Source organism: Sardina pilchardus, chromosome 16 (assembly GCF_963854185.1).
Source record: "Sardina pilchardus chromosome 16, fSarPil1.1, whole genome shotgun sequence".
Lineage (NCBI taxonomy): Eukaryota > Metazoa > Chordata > Actinopteri > Clupeiformes > Clupeidae > Sardina > Sardina pilchardus.
Genome location: NC_085009.1, coordinates 24,280,307 through 24,297,806, shown reverse-complemented (window position 1 = coordinate 24,297,806; position 17,500 = coordinate 24,280,307). Strand labels below are relative to the sequence as shown.

General features: G+C 45.6%; 1 protein-coding gene across 1 annotated transcript in view; it reads right to left on the bottom strand.

Annotated features, from left to right (window-relative positions):
- The window catches only part of LOC134059608 (adhesion G protein-coupled receptor L3-like), a 138,207-nt gene that overhangs the window by 70,739 nt on the left and 49,968 nt on the right, over positions 1–17,500 (bottom strand). The window contains exons 5-6 of the mRNA XM_062516052.1: positions 14,198–14,383; positions 9,826–9,864 (exon numbers count right to left, since the gene is read on the bottom strand). Coding sequence (XP_062372036.1) covers positions 9,826–9,864; positions 14,198–14,383 — 225 coding nt within the window. The remainder of the gene's footprint in view (positions 1–9,825; positions 9,865–14,197; positions 14,384–17,500) is intronic.

The window sequence follows — 17,500 nt, the reverse complement described above, 5'->3', positions numbered from 1 at the left end:
TCTCTTCATTAGCCGGACGAGGCCCACGCCCGCGCCTCGCCCGCGCCTCGCCTCGCCCGCGCCTACTCTGGTGTGCAGATTACGGCAATCACAAGACATTGGCAGAGCACGCGGGGAGGGAGGGATGGGAGGGGGGGAGGGAGGGAGGGAGGGAGAGAGAGAGAGAGAGAGAGAGAGAGAGAGAGAGAGAGAGAGAGAGAGAGAGAGAGGAGAGAGAGAGAGAGAGACAGAGAGAGAGAGAGAGAGAGAGAGAGAGAGAGAGAGAGAGAGAGAGATAGAGATGTAGGGATAGGCATTAGACAGGGCAGGTACTGTCTCATATCGACCACATCTCAGCATGTTAACCTGCCAAAATGGCCGTGATTGGCCAGATGCCCTTCATTAACCAACTGACCATCACATCATGAGCATCAACATAACTCTGAAAGCGCCCTGACCACTTTATGCAATCAATCATCCATTAGTTTATGATGACGGATTATGCTTTTATTTGCTCAAATAAAACTGCAGGGGAGCTTGCATGAATGTAGGGGAATATCCTGTCTAGTTCCTAAGCTACATGCATGGTTAGACTCTGAATGAATGATCCTACAAACAAATGCACTGTATACACATTAGTCTGGCCAGGTAAACAGACCCCAGGTGTCTGCAGATGAAACAGATGAGGGAATGGGCAGGAATCAGGTTTTTTTTTTTTACTCCACTGCCTGACTGACTGAACCAAAAAGAGTGATCAACACTAGGTCAACAAACTCAGCACTCCTACTGTAAATCAAGAAACCCCCGAAAAACCTCGTTGTTATTGTATTTGACCTAAATGCAAACAGCATGATTAAGCGCTCCCATCTAGCAACAGCGAAGGGGAACTAAGTCAATACCACAGCTGGATAGCAACATCTCTGCCGTAAACATATGGATATATCGCAGCCATCCAAGCAAAGCAATGCTCAAAGCCACAATGAACCAAATGTAACAAGGCACAACATTTAATTTCAAACAATCTTGTGATTAATGTTTGCTTTTGTGGAAATGCACCAATTGCTTGACGAAGCCACTCAAGCTGATTATACTCTATCTCTCACTATACTTTGAAACAAGACTGAATGGCCATTTGTCTTTTGGGCAAAATACAGTAGAAGAACAGTCTTCCTACAGTTCTGTTTTTATAACAGGCATCCGAAGTTAATCAGCTTCATATTGAATATGGTAGAACTTAGAGGTTGTAATGAGGAAAGCAAGTCATTACAGTTCAAAATGCAATGCAGACAAATTGACTAATCAATTCAGTCCTCAGTTCACTCAGCTCAATCCATGGTTTCCATTGGTATGTTTTGAGAGAATTCACATTTGAGAATGTCATACTACGCACGGTCTGGCGACAACTAAATTGGATGAACTCTGCCTAAGAGTGCATCTGGAGGTGTTTTGGGAGACCCAGTATGGGTCTGAAGGGCTAGACGCTGTTGTGTGTGTGTGTGTGTGTGTGTGTGTGTGTGTGTGTGTGTGTGTGTGTGTGTGTGTGTGTGTGTGTGTGTGTTGGCTAGAGATGCTTTACAGCCCTGTTCTCTTCACCGCTGAGCCACAAGCTCAGAACTGCGCCTCGCTCACTCGCTATACATCTTCATTCTGCGAGCAACAACAATGGGGAGAAAAAGGAGGTCAGTGTGAGAGTTCAGTGAAGAGTGGAGAGAGGGTGTGTGTGTGTGTGTGTGTGTGTGTGTGAGTGTGTGAGAGAGAGAGTGATTAAAGTGTTGTTCTTTGAGTCTGCCCATCTCATCTCACCATGATGCTGTCAACTCCCTTCGCAAAAATATATGTTTTCCACTAGTCTGGGGATATCACACACAGACACACACACACAAATGTAAATACATTGATCATCACACACACACTCCTCTCTCTTTCTCTCTCTCTCTCACACACACACACTCTAGCAAACGCTTGCGCACACACACACACACACACACACAAATCACACACACACACACACACACACACACGCATACACACACACACACACACACACACACACGCATACACACACACACACACACACACACAAATCACACATACACACACACAAATCACATATACACAGACATGTAGAATCCTCCATGAGAACTTAAAACCCCTAATGGGTTGGGAGAGGAGTCAACTATGCCGGAAAAAAAGACACAGAGAGAGAGAGAGGAAATGAGAGGAAGAGAGGAAAATAGATACAGAGAGGGAGAAAGGGAGTGACTGAAAAAAAGAGAGAGAGTGAGGAGGAGAGAGCGGATGAGATGAAAACTGATAGAAGGCTGGAGAGAAAGCGAGAGAAACAAGGAAAGAGATGTTACAGAGAAACGCACAGATGATTAGAAACAGAGGACATGGAGAAGAGATATACATAGAAATGAGGAGAGAGAGAGAGAGAGAGAGAGAAGATGATGGAGAGGGTACATTCATCCCAGCGCACACACACACACACACACACACACACACACACACACACACACAAGCAACCTCAGAAGTGTCTAGATGTTTGTCTAGCTTAAGGGATCTGCCTCCTATGCACAGGGTACTGGCACACACACACCCCAGTAATCACCACCAGTACTGTGTACTGTAGGACAGGGTCTGAGGAGTTCACTAACTATCTAACTATCTCCACTCTGCTATCAACTAGTCCATAGCTAACTAACACCCTTCATCAAATCACCAAATCACAATGGCCTTTCATCTGTATTCCTATCACAGAAATGATCCGAACTTCCCGAATAGAAATCAGCGCTTCCGCAGCGTTGAGGCTAATACTGAGGGGGCGGAATATCTACGCTAATGCATTTCTGCAGTCTGCTTTCTGATTAAAGCAAAATCTAATTTGGATTCATTGGCTTATTGCATGGATGAATAATAATATATATTTCTGAGGAGAGAGACAGAGAGAGAGAGAGAGAGAGAAGATGTACCCTTCACATTCATTTCAATGGCCGCTGCTTGGCTAGCTTACTTTGGCCAAAAATATCTGATGCCATCTTTAAAAATGGCATCTGACACGGGAACGCTTCCGAGTTCCGACCACATTTTCAAAAACAAAACAGTGTGGTTTTATTTACGGCGCTACAGTATATTCATATGTTTACACTACAAATAAAACTGAGTGATGTTTCGATGGTGTTGCTGCTTTCCTGCATTGGTGGATTCAGTCATTCAGATATTCATCAACGACAACGACTTCAACGACTATTTTCTGTTACTGTATCTACTCCGTTTCCTGTCGTCTTCCATGAACACATACTAATTCACACACATGGACTCGTTAGCGATACATGAATGATCCGGATGTTTGATTATGGGATGTTGAGGTCCACTCGGTGTAGGTGTAGGTGTAAGGTGGTGGGGCCTGGCAACAGCTGTGAGGGAGAGCGGGGAGAGGCATTTACCAAAAGAGGAGGAGATGAGGAGATATTAGCATGATCCTGGAGCCAGGCCAGCACCACCAGGGATTACAGATTGATGAAATGAACTGGCCCCCGAGTGTGTGTGTGTGTGTGTGTGTGTGTGTGTGTGTGTGTGTGTGTGTGTGTGTGTGTGTGCGTGTGTGTGTGTGTGTGTGAGAGAGAGAGAGAGAGTGAGTGAGTGAGTGAGAGAGTGTGTGTGTAAGTGAGTGTGTGTATGAGAGAGAGAGAGTTTAGGAGTGTGCGTATGTTTGTGTGAGTGTGTGTTGTGTGTGTGTGTGTTGTGTGTGTATGTGTGTGTGTGTGTGTGTGTGTGTAAAAATTGATTCTGGCAGAGTGCAGTCCCTTCGTTCTCCCTTAACCTCACATCATGCTGATGAGAGCCAATTCCTAAATCCTCTCCCCTCTGCTTGCTCTCTTCCCCTCCCCTCCACCTCACTATTCCCCCCATCCTTCTATCAGTCCTCTAGACCTCTCCTCCACTTCTCTCTATTTCCCCCATCCTTCTATCAGTCCTCTGGATTTCCCCTCCCCTCCACCTCTCTCTATGCCCCCCATCCTTCTATCAGTCCTCTAGATGTTGTGCGACATCGAATCAGGTCAAATTTGCAGGTTCTTATGTCTCATTTCACCGAACTCCGTACACTACCCGATCTAGTAAAGTAAAGCTCTAGTGCGGTTATAGCCGCAAAGTGAATGCAGAAGTGCTGCTCACCCTGTTATGAGTTGATAAATCACTTAAATGATTTTGGAAACACTATTGTAAGGCACGAAAAACTCTGTAGTGTTGCTTATAGTGCAATAACGAGCTACTATTATAACTAAATGACCATTATAACAAAAATGCTCTCTTTAATATAGATGCAATAGCAGTCTACATTATCATGTACAGAACATACAGTCACAATATGATATAAGTCTATTTTAGCTATACAAGTGCCATGATGCCGTGGGACAGGATAGTCCAGTGTGGCAGCAGATCTGTGACAGATCTCGTGTCTGTCTAGGAGAGGTTGTAACGCGCAACTCAGCTGAAAAAGCTGATCTCGTGTCTTTCTAGGAGAGGCTGTAACGCGCAACACAGCTGAAAAAGCTGAGCTTTATGAGTATGCGCTCATCCTAACAATCCTCATCTTTTAACAAATTGGATCCTTATAAAAGTTTACAATCCTATTATGCGCTTAGCAGAAGGCCAACCTTCACAAAGGTCAGCGGCAGAAAAACGACGCCTTCGTTACTGACCAAGGACTTTACGGAGTGTGTGTGTGTGTACGTGGATGCTTGTGTGTGTGCAAGTGTGTACACCTGGTTGATTGTGCGAGTGCATGTGTGTCTGTTGTGTGTGACTTTACGGAGTGTGTGTGTGTGTGTGTGTATGTGTGTGTGCGCGCACGCGCATGTGGAATTGGCCCCAGATGTATTAAACGCAGTAAGGAGTTAACAACACGTTAAACTAGCTGCTTTAATATTATATGATTAATACCCGCTCAAGCACTGAGACAAGCTTAATAGAGACGCCTATGGAGTCGCAATCATTCATCTAAAAAAAACAGGCGAGTGTTTCATAGCAGGCAAAGCAACTCAGCGACTCAGCAGCCTGCCTGGTGGCGGCCATTTTGTAGAGTAGCGCTAGCATGCCTTTGGGTTGGAGACAGATGAAATATAATCAGGCTAATTGGGCAGACGAGATAAACAAGCTGTCCCTCATCAGGGAGGAGATGGATGACCGTGGCGGGATTCGCAGCCAGTTTGTTTAGGGATCAAAGACAGGCAGTGGTCTCTTGGTTTAGAAAGGGAGAGGGAGGGGAGGGGGGGGGGGGGGGGGGGGGGGAGGCTAACCCTCCTTCATGAATTAGGGCAAATGAGGACACAAAATGTGTGTGTGTGTGGCTATTTGCTTGTGTGTGTTGGGAGTGCATGTGTGGGTTGGAGTGTGTGTGTGTAAGTGTATGAGTGTGTGTATGAGTGTGTGTGTGTGTGAGAGAGAGAGTGTGAGTGTCTGTGTGTGTGCGACTGAGAGAAAGATAGAGTGTGTGTGAGTGTGTGTGTGTGTGTCTTAGTGTGTGTAACACTAAGATAAATGAGGGGAAAAGACTGCATTAAATGCCACCTAGCCCACTGTGATTAGTCACAAGCCTGCTATGCATTAATCACACAGCTCAATAGCGATTACTCACACGTCTGCGTAAGCAGGGGCCTGTTTAGGATAAGGGCATTAATGAAACAAACAAACAAACAAACAAATAAATAAACAAACACACATATTTGAAAAGACGCGTTTTGGGAGTCTGGCTGTCTGAGCCAGTCACAGCTGATTGTACTTGCACATATCTGAAGCATACGTCTTTCATTGTCACACATGGGTATTGCACACATAGTGTTTTGAATACGCTGATGGCAGCCTTTGATATGCAATTAATTAATTAATTCACTTTTATTCCTTTTTCTTCTGTTTAACCACCAGCTTCCATCTGTAGCTTCCAGTGCAGCTAACGGAACGTTCTAGAAGCTCGAGAGGCGCGTTTGTGCTTCTGCTGTTATGCTGTTATGCTGAACATGTAGCGTGTGTGAGAGAGAGTTTAGGAGTGTGTGTGTGTGTGTGTGTGTGTGTGTGTGTGTGTGTGTGTGTGTGTGTGTGTGTGTGTGTGTGTGTGGCATGGGTGTCGGGAGCCTTGGGGCGTAACATATTACCATTAAGCAAAAGGGCGAGTTCTTGTTTCCTCTCCGCGGGTAGAATACCAACGACTTAAAGGGTTTTTACGAGCACCTGGAAGTTAAGATGCACGTCAGGGCTCTTCTGCTACCACACGCTCCTGTCACACCGATGTGGCCACGCTAACAACACCGCTCCCACATCAGGACTTCAACACACCGCCATGACTGAAATCCACGTTTATTATGAAATAAAGCTCAGAGTAAATCTATGTTGCCATACTGTTGCATAATTTCGTAATCTGCAATATAAGCTACATTGCATATCATTATACGGTGTTATATAATACAGCGTATAACCATGACATGAAATCATTACATATTCCGTCTTTCAGTGATCGTGTTGGGTTATATTATATGTTTCTCCACATCGCCAGCGAAAAAGCCAGATCCCCCGCAGCGGAAGCACTCAAGCACCGTGCTGTCATGGCCCCCTTTGCATAAATAAGATGGACGCTGCGCTGCGCTGCGAAAGGCAAACAGATGTGGTTTGCAGGAAACCATACGAGCAAGCGTTGGAGTGGCCCCTCCATCTCCATCTCCCATCTCCCATCTCCATCTCCATCTCCATCTCCATCTCCATATCCTGCACCACCTCCGGCCCTGTTCTGATCTGATCTGATTCTGATCTGATCGATGGAGCCCCTGCGACCACCTGCTCCATCTTTACAGCTGCCGCCAATTACCGCCGCCGCTAATGAGAGGAGCAGAGAGCGGGCTGATCTCCATAACGCGGACGGCGGCAAGATGGAGAGACGGGGGGGGGGGGGTGTGTGTGTGTGTGGGGGGGGGGGGGGGGGGGGCGTTACGGGCATGGAGGCCACACACTCGTCTGGCCACATGGAGGGGCCACCCGCTGGCCACAACACTGGTCTGGCCACACGGTTTAATGGCCACCCCCCCCCTCACTGCAGGAGATGCGGATGCAGTTCTAGAACAGAACTCTGACTCTGACAGGATTCTGATGCACGTGTAAAGCTAGGGAGATTAGGGTGTAGTGTGGTGTAGTGTGGTGTAGTGTAGTGTAGTGTGTGTGTGTGTGTGTGTGTCTGTGTGTTGTGTTATGTGTGTGTGTGTGTGTGTGTGTGTATCTGCACGTGTGTGTGTGTGTCTGTGTGTGTGTGTGTGTGTGTGTGTGTGTGTGTGCATGTGTTGTGCTATGTGTGTTTGTTTTTTTGCACGCATGTGCGCGTGTGTGTAAGTGAGCATGCATCTGTGACTGACTGCATGTGCCTCTGTGTGGGTGTGTGCTTCTGTTTGTAAGTGCTTGTAAGTGTTTGTACGTGCGCGCACGTCTCTGCAGAAGCATGTCTGTGTGCACATGTGTTGATGCTCACTCTCTTTTTTCCCTGAGAGTGGATGGATGGCGCGTTTGTGTATTTGCGTAGCGAAGTGTTTGAGCGAAAATGAGTGGCAGCTGTTCGGAGAGGAGGAGAGGTTCCGTCTGTGTGTCTTTACAATCACACACACACACACACACACACACACAAACAAAACACACAACACACACACATCACAAGAGACCTGACTGGAGGAGAACAGTGGCCCATTTCCCTAATCAATTAGACTCCCTGGATGCAATACGCTGGCAATCACTGGCTGATTTAGCAGAGCCTGGGACGCACTGCTCTATTATTTCAGCAGAGCTGCGGCTAGCTACAGTACAGTAGCTGTGACCCTGCCACAGATTTCAGTGAAGGAGGAATCTATACAGTCACATATTCACAGCGCACACACACGCATGCACGCGCGCACACACACACACACACACACACACACACACACAAACAAACACACACACACACACACAAACATGCAAACACGCACACGTGCAAATACAGACACAAACACACACACACACACACACACACACACACACACACACACAGCAAAACAACAGCAAACATGAATCTGTCCACTGACACAAACCCAAATATACACTCTAGCACACACACACACACACACACCTACAAAACAGTTCACATCGAACGTGCTCCATATAGTCTCTAACACCAGATGCATCAGACGGCAGACGTGTCTAATCAGATAGCTGAAACGACTTCCTCACAGACTGCCGACTGAAAAACACCCTCTCGTGACAATTTTAGGACATTGCCAAGGCATCTCACAGAAAATGGAGACAGACTCTCTTGAATCATTTCACTCAATCATTACTAATTAAGGTCCCTTTGATCTCTTCCAAAGGTGCATGGCGTCTGATAAAGGACTATGACGAGCTTTGTTTGAATATAACACCCCAGCGGCGGCGAACACAAAGGCCGACTCAAAATCAAAATCATTATCTTCACAAAACTATGCAGCAGAAATTGGGTAAGATATTAGTAGACAGGGTGTTACTTTTAACGCCTGTTCGTTCCTCACAAGGGGGAGTATTTTATGTGTTTTTTTTGTTGTTTTTTATCTGTCCCTGTCATGCTGACATCACAGGGAACCACCATGCTGAATCATGGACAATTCTGTCAGACATGGTCATCAGACATGGTGCTTTGAATAACCTGATGGTGACCATTGATATGAAGCTCATCTCATTTTGTTCTCTGTTTGTTTGTTTAATCGCCACCTTCCATATTATGTGGCTTCTGCTGCTTCTCATGGAACATGCTAGAAACTTGAGCTGTGAGTTTTACTTGCTGCTGCTACTAGTTCTACTACATCATTGACCCTCACCAAAAAAAAAGGCTGCAACTTGATTTGATTTTGTGATCTCCTTTGTGCTACTTATATAAAAAGACAAAACTCCATGCCATTGGGTTGGGATGAAATATTACTGGTGGGGGAGACACACAGAATAGAAAGCTCCAGTATATTAATGTGCTGTCAAGAGACTGTGAGGAGGCCAGCTTTCCATGTCATCATATCCCAAAGCTAAGTGAATCATTTCCTAGAGTAGTGCCTGTGGCGGGGTTGGCTGGGACGACAGGCAGATGCATTTCCTCACTTGTCACACCAAATGACAAATAACACCACCAGAAAATCCTGTCTGTGGTCGCCATGTGCAATGGCTTTCAAAAAGAAGCTTCCGCAGGCTTTTTTTTTCCGCGCCGCCCCATTTCCTTGAGCGAGTCTCCCATAGCAACAGACCAGCAACGCGACAAACCAAGGGAACAGTGGTATTAAGGAGGCATTATCATTCTGGGCATGCTCAGTGGAGACGGAATGGATGACTGGAAGAGGTGGCGGAAGAGTTGTGGGAAACACAGTGCAAAAGCAGCCTTTGTCAAACGCAGGAGTGAATAAATGCTTCATCTGAAAAAGCATAAGCACAAAACGGTGAAGACATTCTGCATGCATCATGCAACCGGTATGAGGGTGTTATTACTTTTTTTTTTTTTAGGTGGTGAGTTATTTGGACATTTTTCAGTTCATTAAGAGCATTCCCTGAAAATAAAAACAAAATTAAAAAAAAAGTTTGTCCGAGGGTGTGTCATGAAATGTGGAAATGATAGCCGAGCACATAACATCACAAATGCGTGACAGAGAAACCGCGGAAAGCTTCCCAGCGGGAGAGGAGGGAGAAATGCGATGCTGCACCATGAGGATAAGCGTGCGGGTGGGGGGCGGGATGGGGGTGGTGTTGGGTGGCTACGGCGGTGGCAACAGCGAGGCCGAGGGTGGTGCAAATCGGAGCGAATAAAAGGAAGGAGGAAAATACCTGGACGAAAAAGCGGCACGCTCGCTCTCGCTTCTGCAGCTGAAAACCCCAAAGAGGTCACATGGTTACCACGGATACAGGAACACACACAGTGCTCTATGAGGTCACATAGTTACCACGTAAACAGCAACACAGCGCTTTATGACAAGACATACATGTCACTGACAAGGTAGGTAGGTAAATATATGTAAATGAATATATAGAACTCTGTAGGTAACTGAATAGGCACATTAATAGATAAATAAACAATTATTAAAGCAAAATTGTCATCAACTAATTAATTGCCTCCCATTTTCCTTCAATTCCACGAGAAGTGTGAATACATTCTTTACAATTATTGCTCGTAGGAAACCCAAGAAAAAAAAATCTTAATTAGCACAAAAATCCATCACACGTATTCAATAGGGGATTGAGCAAAGACATGTCTTTTGATTCAAGGTTACTGTATGTTCTACTGATGAAAGAAAGAGAGAGAGAGAGAGAGAGAGAAGAGCAGAGAACAGAAAGGAAATACATCAATGTTTGACCAAAAATCTCTCTCAAAGAGCAAGAGCAATTTTCTACAAGCTTGACAGGATATCAAAAAATTAAAGTTTAAATCCCACATATTAGAAGGCTAACGTAGCAACAGGGCAGAGGAAAAACAGTTAACATAGGGGAAAAACAAAACCTTTGATGATCGTATTTATAGCAAAGAGTCATTTAATTAGGAGGTAAGAAACTAGGAGGCAGAAAACCTGCTTACGCAGTGAATTTGTTTGAACAAACAAAAAAACAACAGCAACAACAACAAAAAAGTGACAGTTTAAGGCTCCTCGGCTAGAGCTAGAACAATGCTGACAAGATCCTTGGGTGACCTTTCCACGGAGCCACCTTCCAACAAAGAGCTCTCCACCACATATCACAGCCCCACTTCTCTAAAAACCCCTTCCTTGGTCGAGCCTCGCGGGCCTTCTTTGATCGCTAAAAGTGGCACAGGGCTTGGTGTTTGCCACCTCAATCCTGGCATTGTCTCCGGGCAAAGCCCATTGTGCGCCGCTATCAAAGGAATCTTTAATTCGGTTAGCGCTTAGCAGATTACGCTCGAGTGATTGAACTCGGGAGTTTGACGTGGACGGCATAAGGATCCGTGTTCGCCGGCGGAAACGAGAAGGCGGATTAAAGCCTGGAGCGACAGCGGAAGAGAGGCTGGAGATGACCTTGAGGGGGAGAGAGAGAGCGAGAGAGAGAGAGAGAGAGAGAGAGAGAGAGAGAGAGAGAGAGAGAGAGAGAGAGAGAGAGAGAGAGAGAGAGAGAGAAAGAAAAGGAAAGAGAGAGATAGAAAGAGAGGGAGAGAAACCCCGGATGTGGGCCAGATCGGAGCCAGAATCAGATCAAATCAGACGACAGAGTCTCTCACATCACACACTTGCGATGAGACGTGTCACTCAAACGCACAAAAGAGAGGGCGCCTGCAAAAATTGAGTGCAGCGTGGGATTGTCATCGCTCTGACATTAGACGTCTGGAGGTGACTCTTAAGTGATGCCTTCATCTTGCTCTTATCCCTCAATAGCATCTAAATTATGAAAAGTTACCTAGGCAGTATGGCGCGCGGGAGCGTTCCAACGTCTGAACGAATTTGTGCGACAAACAAGACATTGACGTCATTGAGTCTCTCAAGGTAGCAGTTTGCCAATGTTTTTTTTTTTTTTCACACACACAGAAAAACAAAGAATTCTGGCATTATGGTTCACTGGAGCATCTTGTTGCACCGAGCGAACCGGTTCGTGCTCTGGCACCACTGACTAATGTGTGGGCGAAGTAATTCAATTGTGAGGACAGGGGAGAGGGGGTGAGAGGGAGAGAGAGAGAGAGAGAGAGAGAGAGAGAGAGAGAGGAGAGAGAGAGAGAGAGAGAGAGAGAGAGAGAGAGAGAGAGAGAGAGGGAGTGTGTGAGAGAGAGAGAGAGAGAGAGAGAGAGAGAGAGAGAGAGAGAGAGTGAGAGTGAGAGAGAGAGAGAGAGAGAGAGAGAGAGAGAGAGAGAGAGAGAGTGAGAGTGAGAGTGAGAGTGAGAGTGAGAGAGAGAGAGAGAGAGAGAGAGAGAGAGAGAGAGAGAGAGAGAGAGAGAGAGAGAGCGCTGTTCACTTCGGTGCTGGTTGGCACATGCCCACTGCTGGCCAGACTCAGCGAAGCTAACGACGCCCGCGTGAGACGGCGACGGAACACCACTGTGAACCAATCACGGTCACAGGCCACTCTGACCACTTCCTGTTGTCTGACCGTGTCCTCAACAGTGATAGCTCTTGGTTCGAGCCATTGTTAAATCTCAATTCACTAATTGGTCTATCAGAGTGCTTCATTTAGAGTGTTGAGAATAACACTTTTGGCTTGGTTGCTGGCCGTGGTCCTGGAATGCTTATAGCAGAAGACCAGCTAATCTCCCTTGATACTTTCTATGTAGACGGAGTAATATGAGCTTAGAGACAGCAGTGAGAGGGAGGCGCTTGGGCAGGAGGAAAGGATATGGTGGAGAGGCATGGCAGGTTTAAGACTCCTAGAAAGGGAATTTTCGGTGAGTTAAATGCTGTCAATCATTCAGTCGTCTTCTATTACAGTATGCACTCAGTAGGAGTTGTTTGAAGACGGGCAACAGTTAATTCTTGACAAGTTCTCTGATTTGGCTGATAGTGGAGAGCTGTAGGATGTCAGATCTGACTTGTCTCTCTTGTCTTCCTGGAGAGTCTATCCATGTGTGCGCCGAATCTGCATTTTTTTGGTGAAATTCACTTTTTCACACCAATATAAAAAAACAAATCCACTGATCAATCAGTTAAAATATCATTGATCTACTGAAACAGTTCCTGAAGATGAAGGGGTTTTCATTTTACAGTATCTGCTAAATACAGTGTGAAAGACAAACAATAAAGCTGTTTTTGGAATTTTCGCAGATACTGCTCTCTGGCTTTTGTAGGGCAGTACAGAGCATGCACGGATATTCAATACATTCGCTTATTTCTTTTTTGGAAAACGGCTCAATGCACATGAGAGAAGTCGTTACACTTTGAGTCTGCTTTCCTCGCTGCTTCCATGGAGTTCAATTTGAAGTGCATTGGGAGAATTCAGGCCTTGCACAAGAGTCGCTAATTAGGGTAAAATTAATCACTTCCTGGTAGTTTCAGTTAGGGACCAACACACACTCCCCCAGCTCTAATTATAAAATCATGGGAGAGATTTAAGAGGGAAAACACTCTGACCGGATATGAGACTTCATTATTATTTATTAGACACATTTATACGCTCGGTAGACATATATTTATATATATTTAACATCCAATATCTCATCGTGGGCTCTTACGGCGTAATGCTGGCGGTGGCGGCGAGAAAGAGCAAAGTGATCAAACTGTGATTTGCAAAACAGGTACACTTGTAGGGGCGTACTGCGGCACGGCAAAACTGCCACGGCAAATTAGCGGTTGCCGTTTAGAACACCCACCGATGGCTGCCCTTCCCCACCGCTGCCTGCTGAAACGGTGAACCGAATGCATTACTGTCGGCCCAAATCTGTGCGGATGTTTCGCGGTGCACTCGAATGCATATTCAAAATAGCTGCTTGCCGGGCTTCATGGGTGAAAGGCATCCCACGCGCTGCACACTTCGCAAATTAGACATGCCTGACATGGCGGCTTGCCCTCTTCCTGCCTGAACAAAATCTGCAATAATAATATGCCTCAGTTCTCTTGCATAATTAGGCTAAAACTGAATCAGACGTTACGTTTAGTTTAGGCTTTTTTTCCTCCTTTTGGGCTAAGGGTTATCTCAGCGGTAGCTTCTCTACAAGCCAAGGTGTAGCGAACATGGTGGGGGCCAAGAGTCTGACGGAGGCAGTCTTCATTAAAACGAAGTCCCGCTGTTCAGGTTTGAGTGTATTTGAAGTCTTTTTTTCTCTTCTCTGGGCTGTAGTAGAGCAAAAGACGAAAGTATAAAACGTTATCCCTCTGGGAAGATAGTTGGCTTGACAGGTAAGCTGCTGCCTTTTGCCACGGTGGAGGGAGAATAAAAAAATAATAAAAAAAACCCCAGTAAAAAGTCAAGAATTAAATAAATAAATGTGTCACAACACAAAGTGAATGTTGAAACTGTGCTGGCCAATTCTGACAACTTGTTTTTTTTCCCTTTCTACTCTACTGCCCCTCCTGTCTCTGTAGATGAGAGGAGCCTGAGACTAATGCTAACACAGGCAACGCAAGCTAATAAAACATCTTTAATTGGGACAGGCAGGGACACAAAACACAGTTATACAAGCACCCTTACCAAATGAACAGAAAAAAGGCCTCTAGCTGGTTCATAACCATGCTAGTGGTAGTAGCTAGGTGGTTAGCATGGCGTGGCCTACCTTGTTGAGGCTGCGGGCTGCGCTATCTTTGCCCCCGGGGGTGAGGTTCCTCAGCTGCACGTCCAACAGCTCCACCAGCTGACCCATGGCCCTGACGGTGTAGCTGATGTCCCCCGGGTGCATGTGGCCTTTGGTCTGCTCCGACAGCTCACGGGCAATGATGGCTGCAGTCTCTCCAGCTTTTAGCTGTACGGGAGAAAAAAAATGCACAAAATACAGTAAACCAACAGCGCACGGTAAATGACCTTGTACACAGACAATGACCTGGACAATGACCTTGTGCATACTGTATTCTCTTATCCATCATGGCATATCATTATCTATCCATCAAATGGGTCACATTGAAGAGCTGTCCGTTAGAGGACCTTAGACAGGGGCATTTGTATTGTTGTCTCATCTAGCCACAATCCGCCCACCAACATTCAACAAGATATTATGACAGATATGTTAGTGCAATGACCTTGAACACTGGCATATTGTTTATCTTCTTATCTAGTGTCTGGGCATTATCATTCAACTGCTAGAGGAGAATAACAGTATGGAGATGAAATATTGCATTCCTCTTCTTCTTTTTCCTCTACCGCGTCTTGATCTCAGGATGAGCCTACAGTAGTTGCAAGCCGCTACGCCATCATGTTTATGTTTTGTAGAACAGAGGTGATTAATGTTGGCCCACATCTCTTAGTCTCTCGTTACTCTTTCTATCACACACACACACACACACACACACACACACACACACACACACACACACACACACACACACACACACACACACACACACACGAGCTCGCACATTCACACACACAGATTATTAATGATCTGTTACTGCTGCAACATAGCAAATGCTATGTGGGATTGTGCCGTCTGAACTCATTACCTAAAAAAAAATATATATATATATATATAATGAATTTAAAAACTGTCATCTTTCTCTTCTCCCTCTTTTCTCTTTTCTGTTTCTGCTTGCGTGCAACACTGCATTATACATGTCTGGCCTGTTGCGAAATTGATGTCTAGGCGTGCATGCATTTTCCTGATTACTCCTCTCTCAGCTGCAATTTATGAGGTGAGGCGTTTCTCAATTGAATGCTCACAGGGGCCACAGCAGTATCATGAAGCAATTACCAAGTCAACTATCGAGGGGCCTTTCCGTAGGATAGAGGATTACTGTTATGAAACTAATGGCTGGTAGCTTGTGTCATACATAGAGAATGGTTTGTGTTTGTGTGTGTGTGTGTGTGTATGTGTGTATGTGTGTGTGTGTGTGTGTGTGTGTGAGAGAGAGAGAGAGAGAGAGAGAGAGAGAGAGAGAGAGAGAGAGAGAATGGAGAAGGGGAGGGCAGACTCTCAACCAAATTAATTCTTTGTTTTTGTCTTATTTTTTTTTTGTTTTCCTTTTTCTTCTCAAATGTATGTCACTGAATTATGAAACAATCTACTTTTCTGTGTTCATGTTTTTTTTTGCTGGTGTTGCTAGGGAGGATGGTGTATTTTCCTCCAGTTACTCTCTTTCATTCTTTCTCTCCCTCTCTCTCTCTCTCTCTCTCTCTCTCTCTCTCTCTCTCTCTCCTCTCTCATCTTCCTCTTTCATGCATCTTCAACACTAACCAAATCACACTGCTCTTAGTTGAAGAGCACCTTAGTTTATGGCGTTGTTCTATTATGATTAGTATTATTATTATTATTCCAGGAAACAGGATTTAATTAAAATTCTCCTCCGGCTGCGGCTGGATCTGTTTACGCGCTAATGAGCGGTACGTGGCCGCCACCGCGCACAAATGGCCCGGCTTTTGTAGTCGCCGCGCTCGCTCGTCAGCCCGGGCCGTGATTCACGACGCGTATCTCTTCTCTGCCAGGCAGCCCATCGCTGTAATGATGTGGAGGAATGCACAATCCACATGCCTGAGACACTCTCCAACATCGCGGAAATTAAAGAGTAAAAAAATAAATAAATAAACAAATAAATAAATAAAAAACACAACAGTGGAGGACAGAACAAAAATACTTGTCACGCTGCTATGTGTTTTTGCGACTCCCTTCAACGCTGTACAATTTAAAGGACAACAATCAACACCTAAAACGACAGCGGAACAGTGGTGATGATGATCAAGATGTCACATTGCTATATCTGTGAGCGTCTTCGGTATGGTAGATAGATACTAAAGAAGGAGCGGATGAGACATAACAAAGGACATGGAGGAATTCAGATTTTATATTGCTATGTGCCTGTGACTCATACCACATTAAATGACAAAAAAAGGTTTTGTGAAGGAATTCACAAACATAAACGGCAAACCGTGTAGGAATGCAGTCTTCTCTGTTACTTTGCCTATAGCTATGCCACAGTTTGCACAGCTTCAAGTTCAAGCTTTGGATCCCCTATGTCTTCATACGTGCTGAGTGTGATTGACAGCCTGGCCTAGCTTGGTCTAAACAGTTCTGCTTCCAAGCAGATGGACTCCCTGGGTGCCTCTCATTCGTCACTTTATACATCCTCCCTTCCTTCCTCAGCCCTGGTTCCCACTGATCTAGATAAAGAATGATGGGGCGGCAACAATGGGACAGTCTATCCAGTGTTAGTTATAGATCAGTGGGAATGAGACTGGAGGGCCGAGCATGGAGGATCGAGGAGAGATGCTGAGAGGCACTCCCTGTCTGAGCTGGGATCTGCTCAAGGGTTTCTTCCTGTCGAAAGGAAGTTTTCCCGGGAGCACTGTGGCGCAACTGGCCACCACGTTCATCTCTCCCACTGATCTATAAGGAATAGCTGGATAGACCATCCCATTGTTGCCGCCCCATCAACAATGACGCCAATGGAACTGTCCCGAGTGGTCCCAATATGGCCGCTGCGCTGAGGCTTCAGGTATATGAAGTACTGTAGATGCGCTATCCACTGTTCTTTATAGATCAGTGTTTTCGACTGGTAAGTGGTCCCAATATGGCCGCCGCACTGAAGCTTCAGGTTTATGACGTAGAGTAGATGCGCTATCCAGTGTTCTTTATGGATCAGTGATCTCTCATTGGGTCAAGGAGCCCACGGGGGTTCCACCCGGGTCACTTCCCCATCCCATCCCGGCCCAGCTCTCTCTCTCTCTCTCTCTCTCTCTCTCTCTCTCTCTCTCTCTCTCTCTCTCTCTCTCTCTCTCTCTCTCTTCCACTAGCTTCCTGTCACTCTTCAGTGCCCTCTGTCAAAAAAAAAAAAAAATCCAAAAATCCCCCAAAAATATGCTAAAAAAAAAGAGAGAGAAAAAAAATGAAAGCTTCCCTTGCCACCGTTGCTGAGTGTTAGTGCTCTAAGCA